The 6,943-nt window shown below is 39.9% G+C and overlaps 1 protein-coding gene across 1 annotated transcript; it reads right to left on the bottom strand.

Annotated features, from left to right (window-relative positions):
* Positions 1-201: 201 nt before the first annotated feature.
* On the bottom strand, positions 202-6,258 carry LOC147358356 (follitropin subunit beta-like). The gene is made up of 2 exons (XM_086338601.1): positions 6,113-6,258; positions 202-505 (listed from the first exon to the last, which is right to left on the bottom strand). Exons 1-2 carry the CDS (start codon positions 6,256-6,258, stop codon positions 265-267), a joined length of 387 nt encoding a protein of 128 aa, XP_086194727.1. The 3' UTR covers positions 202-264.
* Positions 6,259-6,943: the final 685 nt, after the last annotated feature.

Raw genomic sequence — 6,943 nt, 5'->3', positions numbered from 1 at the left:
ACAAGGTTGATCTTGAAGACCTCTAAGTCTATTAAAAATGGAAAAAGCTTATAGATCCTGAATTCAAGTTAAATGAAACCAACAGAGTCCGGACCTAGGTTGAGTGGTGACAGGCCCCAGTCCTCTCCATTCCTGGAGCTCCTCCTCTTAGGTGAGCAGAGATCATAGGGTCTCCCATGGTGGTCTGCAGCCTAGACACATATACATCTTGGATGTTTTGGTCCTTTAGGATAAGGGTAGGCAGCTCAAAGCATCTGCTGCTCTTTATTCTTTGATTTCCCTGAAGGAGCAGTTGCTGGGCCCCAGGCCTCGCACGGTGCAGTCAGTGCTGTCGCTGTCACACTTGCCACAGTGACATTCAGTGGCTACTGGGTACGTGTACAGGGAGTCTGCATGGTGAGCACAGCCAGGCACTTTCACCGTCTCGTAGACCAGCTCCTTGAAGGTACATGTTTTCTGGATATTGGGCCTTGCTGGGTCCCTGTACACCAAGTCCCGTGTAGTATAGGAATTAGGTTACATTATTCTGCAAGTTTCTGTTTGGCTTAGTAAATAAAGGATAGGGATTTAATACTGCTTGCTCTAATATTTCCTTTCAGAAGACCAGTTTCTAGGATCCTTAAGCACAGAAAACTTGACCTCATAAAGGAACTCATGTTGTTTTTGTTTAGTCACTAAGTCACGTCACACTTTGCGACCCCATGGACTGCAGCATGTCAGGCTTCCCTGTCCTTCACTGTATCCCGGAGTTTGCCCAAACCCATGACCATCGAGTCAGTGATGCCCTCTAACCATCTCATCCTCTGTCGTCCCCTTTTCCTCCTGCCTTCAATCTTTCCCATGATCAGGGTCTCTTCTATTGAGTTGACTCTTCACATCAGATAGCCAAATTGTTGGAGCTTCAGTTTTAGCATTAGTCCTTCCAGTGAATGTTCAGAGTTGGTTTCCTTTAGGATGTACTGGTTGGATCTCCTTGCAGTCCAAGGGACTCTCAAGAATCTTCTCCAACACCACAGTTCAAAAGCATCAATTCTTCAGCGCTCAGCTTCCTTTATGGTCCAATTCTCACATCCACACATGTTTACTGGAAAAACCATAGCTTTGACTGTACAGACCTTTGTCGGCAAAGTGATGTCTTTGCTTTTTAATACGCTGTCTAGCATTGTCATGGCTTTTCTTCCAAGGATCAAGCATCTTTTAAATTCATGGCTGCAGTTACCATCTGCAGTGATTTTGGAGCCCAAGAAAATAAAATCTGCCACTGTTTCTACTTTTGCCCCATCTATTTACCATGAAATGATAGAAGTGGATGCCTTGATCTTAGTTTTTTGAATGTTGAGTTTTAAGCCAGGTTGTCAGTCTCCTCTTTCACCTTCATCAAGAGGCTCTTTAGTTCTTCTTCACTTTCTGCCATAAGGGTGGTGTCATCTGCATATCTGAGGTTGCTTATATTTTTCCTGGAAATCTTGATTCCAGCTTGTGAATCATTGGCATTTCACATGATGTACTTTGAATACATCATGTGAAATGAATTTGTAATGAATACATTACAAATTACTTTGTAATTTGAAGGTAAATAAGCAGGGTGACAATATACAATCTTGACATATTCCTTTCCCAACTTGGAACCAGTTTGTTGTTCCATGTCTTGTTTTAACTGTTACTTCTTGACCTGCATACAGGTTTCTCAGGAATGAGGTAAGGTGGTCTGGTATTCCCATATCTTAAGAATTTTCCACTGTTTGTTGTGATCCACACAGTCAAAGGCTTTAGCATAGTCAATGAAGCAGAAATAGATATTTTCCTGGAGTTCCCTTGCTTTTTCTATGATCCAACGGATGTTGGCAGTTTGATCTTTGGTTCCTCTCCATCTCTAAATCCAGCTTGTATATCTGGAAGCTCAGTCTCTTGTGGGGTCACCGCTCCTTTCCCTTGGGTTCTGGAAATCAAGATGGTGGTGTAGAAGGACATGGATTCATCTTCTCATAATTGAAGTCTCTGGGATGAACAGAGCAGTTAAAAACATGCAAGACAACAGCTTGAGGGAGCAAGAAAGGAACTCATATTATACTGCTGTTCTGAAGTGTTGTGGGAATGTTACAGAAAGTGTAGTTATCTCTTTTCTGTCTACCATGAGAGTACCCATGTATTTAATATTTCTAAAATTCTATAAAAACTTTGAATTTGTATAGCATAGAAACATACAAAGATAAAGTAATACAGAAGATATGACCTTTTCAATTTATTTTTAATTAACTATTTAAAAAAATATTTATTTTAATTGGAGGCTAATTACTTTACAATATTGTATTGGTTTTGCCATACATCAACATGAATCTGCCATGGGTGTACATGTGTTCCCAATCCTGAACCCCCCTCCCACCTCCCTCCCCGTACCATCCCTCTGCATCATCCCAGTGCACCAGCCCCTAGCATCCTGTATCCTGAATCAAACCTGGACTGGTGATTCATTTCACATATGATATTATACACGTTTGAATGCCATTCTCCCAAATCATCCCACCCTCTCCCTCTCCCACAGAGTCTAAAAGACTGTTCTATACATCTGTATCTCTTTTGCTGTCTTGGATTCAGGGTTATCGTTACCATCTTTCTAAATTCCATATATATGCATTAGTATACTGTATTGGTGTTTTTCTTTCTGGCTTACTTCACTCTGTATAATAGGCTCCAGTTTCATCCACCTCATTAGAACTGATTCAAATGTATTCTTTTTAATGGCTGAGTAATACTCCATTGTGTATATGTATCACAGCTTTCTTATCCATTCATCTGCTGATGGACATCTAGGTTGCTTCCATAAATAGCCAGGTCCTGGCTATTATAAACAGTGCTGTGATGAACATTGGGGTACACGTGTCTCTTTCAATTCTGGTTTCCTCAGTGTATATGCCCAGTAGTAGGATTGCTGGGTCATAAGGCAGTTCTATTTCCAGTTTTTTTAAGGCATCTCCACACTGTTCTCCATAGTGGCTGTACTAGTTTGCATTCCCACCAACAGTGTAAGAGGGTTCCCTTTTCTTCACACCCTCTGCAGCATTTATAGCTTGTAGTTTTTTGGATAGCAGCCATTCTGACTGGTGTGAAATGGTACATCATTGTGGTTTTGATTTGCCTTTCTCTGATAATGAGTGATGTTGAGCATCGTTTCATGTGTTTGTTAGCCATCTGTATGTCTTCTTTGGAGAAATGTCTGTTTAGTTCTTTGGGCCATTTTGTGATTGGGTAGGTTATTTTTCTGGAATTGAGCTGCAGGGGTTGCTTGTATATTTTTGAGATTAATTCTTTGTCAGTTGCTTCATTTGCTATTATTTTTTCCCATCCGAAGGCTGTCTTTTCACCTTGCTTATAGTTTCCTTTGTTGTGCAGAAACTTTTAATTAGGTCCCATTTGTTTATTTTTGCTTTTATTTCCAATATTCTGGGAGGTGGGTCATAGAGGATCCTGCTCTGATTTATGTTGGAGGGTGTTTTGTCTATGTTCTCCTGTAGGAGTTTTATAGTTTCTGGTCTTACGTTTAGATCTTTAATCCATTTTGAGTTTATTTTTGTGTATGGTGTTAGAAAGTGTTCTAGTTTCATTCTTTTACAAGTAGTTGACCAGTTTTCCCAGCACCACTTGTTAAAGAGATTGTCTTTTCTCATTGTATATTCTTGGCTCCTTTGTCAAAGAAAGGGTGTCTAAAGGTGGGTGGGTTTATCTCTGGGCTTTCTATTTTGTTCCATTGATCTATATTTCTGTTTTGTGCCAGTACCATACTGTCTTGATGACTGTGGCTTTGTAGTAGAGCCTGAAGTCAGGCAGGTTGATTCCTCCAGTTCCATTCTTCTTTCTCAAGATTGCTTTGGCTATTTGAGGTTTTTTGTATTTTCATACACATTAATAGATGGCAAAATATACCATGTTCATGGACCAGAAGAATCAATGTAGTGAAAATGAGTATACTACTCAAAGCAATCTATAGATTCAGTGCAATCCCTATCAAGCTACCAATGGTATTTTTCACAGAGCTAGAACAAATAATTTCACAATTTGTATGGAAATACAAAATGACCTTTGCAATTTAAAGATGGGTGTTTTATTATTTTTTTTTGTACTTAATAATCTTAAGCTATATTAATGACAGGTAAAAACGTAGCATTTGGGTTTAATTGCTTAGAAAAATATTTCCAACTTTTTTCTATGTATATTTAATCTTTTCTATGTATATTTAAAAGAGGAATGGGAACCATCCGTTCAGTTCAGTTCAGTTCAGTTGCTCAGTCGTGTCCGACTCTTTGCGACCCCATGAACTGCAGCACGCCAGGCCTCCCTGTCCATCACCAACTCCTGGAGATCACCCAAACTCATGTCCATCGAGTCGATGATGCCATCCAGGCATCTCATCCTCTGTCATCCCCTTTTCCTCCTGCCCCCAATTCCTCCCAGCATCAGAGTCTTTTCCAATGAGTCAACTCTTTGCATCAGGTGGCCAAAGTATTGGAGTTTCAGCTTTAGCATCAGTCCTTCCAAAGAACATCCAGGACTGATATCCTTTAGGATGGACTGGTTGAATCTCCTTGCAGTCCAAGGGACTCCCAAGAGTCTCCTCCAACCCCACATTTCAAAAGCATCAATTCTTCGGCGCTCAGCTTTCTTCACAGTCCAACTCTCACATCCATACATGACCACTAGAAAAACCATAGCCTTGACTAGACAGACCTTTGTAGGCAAAGTAATGTCTCTGCTTTTCAATATGCTATCTAGGTTGGTCATAACTTTCCTTCCAAGGAGTAAGCGTCTTTTAATTTCATGGCTGCAATCACCATTTGCAGTGATTTTGGAGCCCCCCCAAAATAAAATCTGACACTGTTTCCCCATCTATTTCCCATGAAGTGATGGGACCAGATGCTATGATCTTCGTTTTCTGAATATTGAGCTTTAAGCCAACTTTTTCACTCTCCACTTTCACTTTCATCAAGAGGCTTTTAAGTTCCTCTTCACTTTTTGCCATAAGGGTGGTGTCATAAGCTCAATTATTTTTATTTTGTCTAAAATGTTTGGGAAATCACATATTGGATTCTGATATTCTGTTGCCTTTTAGGTTCTTCCTTGCCATTGCCTTAAATTCTGTACCTGTGTAGGAGTCTTAATCCAAAAGGTATATGATACAGTTTCAGTATCAGAACATTGAAATTAGGTCAAACATATTTCACTCCTCTACATGCCCACTAAGAAAATAATTGGCTTTGAGGGAGAAGTGGGGCTCCTGGATAGTTCATTTCTGCAGCTGGCTATCAGGCCTACATCTCACCCAAAGTGTGGTAAGTTGAGTTTTATTGATCAGTTCATTTAATATTAAATAAATAAAGTATTTTTATTAAGATGCAGCATTTTCAATTTCAGCTTATCAAACTTCTAAATAGCCAGATGTGTAGAAAAGCAGCACAGAAACGTTGTCCCCTTTAGCTGGTTTATTTTGAAGAAGCTCTGAGAATGTAGACAAATAGCTTAATACCTTTATTCTTTGATTTTCTTAACAGCATAAAGAAGGGTGTAGGTTTGCTGACTCATTTTGGCTTGTCTCCAGGGATTGAGTGCTCTCAGGCTGCTTGTTGGTATTGTATTAAAAATGGGCCAATAAAATGAATTTTATAATAGGCTGCTTGCATTTTTTATTTGGCTGTAAAATGAATGTTATTACTATCCCTGTTCTAGAGGTATGCCTTTTATTATTGCAATTGTTATTTTAAAGACTATTGACAATATTCCATGTTTAATTATAGATATGTACTCATGTCCATGTTTATCCCTCAATAGGTAAAGCTAGCAGAAAAATGCTCTTTTAAAATGCAGAGTTTGCACATTACTGAAGCAGTCATTTACATCAATCTGAGCTGTCCTGAATCTGTTTTATCCAAATTAAATCCAAACCCAAACATCTAAATGATATAATGGTAATTTACCTCAATTACAACACAGACAGTGTTGGCTAAGGGACTCATGGCTCTAATTTAGAAGAGACAAAATATTGACAGAGTGGGAATCAATGAAACCAGCCTTGTCCAGACCCTCAGCACCTCACTTCCAGCAAAGCAAAGTGCCTACTCAGGTGTAGCCCACACACCACGTGGTGTTGATGCTTATGCAGCTACATTCCTCTTTCTCCACCGTGATGTTAATGTTGTTCAGCTCGCAGCTGCTACAGCAGATTGCTCTCCAGCAACAGAAAAGGAAGGAGAACTGGATAGACTTCATCCTGGACTGGGAAGCAAGCAATTAGAAATCCCAAAGTATTTTCACATTCATGGACTTTGACCCATTCCAATTGAACTGAAATCAACCTGCTTCCCAAACTTTACCATCTCATTCAAATTCAACAGGCACTCTTTGGCAAAAGAGAGACACAGTAACATGTCAGAAATTCTCATATAGTTCTAGTTTTTTTAAGGATTAAAATGTCACAGGTTATGTATCTGAATAAAAACAAACCCAGAAAAACACTAATTTGAAAATATATATGCACCCATATGTTGCTGCTGCTGCTGCTAAGTCGCTTCAGTCATGTCCGACTCTGTGCGACCCCATAGATGGCAGCCCACCAGGCTCCCCCGTCCCTGGGATTCTCCAGGCAAGAACACTGGAGTGGGTTGCCATTTCCTTCTCCAATGCAGGAAAGTGAAAAGTGAAAGTGAAGTTGCTCAGTTGTGTCCAACTTTTAGTGACCCCATGGACTGCAGCCTACCAGGCTCCTTCGTCCATGGGATTTTCCAGGCAAGAGTACTGGAGTGGGGTGCCATTGCCTTCTCCGACCCATATGTTGGCAGTTTACTATTGCTAAGATATGGTAGTAACCTCAGCATCCATCCACACATAGATGGATAAAAATATACAAACACACGATGGTATATTACTCAGCCATAAAAAGAATGAAATATTGCCA

The sequence above is a fragment of the Bos grunniens genome, chromosome 15 (genome assembly GCF_055505025.1).
Source record: "Bos grunniens cultivar Pamir isolate PY7600 chromosome 15, Bosgru_T2T1.0, whole genome shotgun sequence".
Lineage (NCBI taxonomy): Eukaryota > Metazoa > Chordata > Mammalia > Artiodactyla > Bovidae > Bos > Bos grunniens.
Note: the sequence above shows the minus strand (reverse complement) of the source record. Positions and strands in the feature narration are given on the sequence as shown.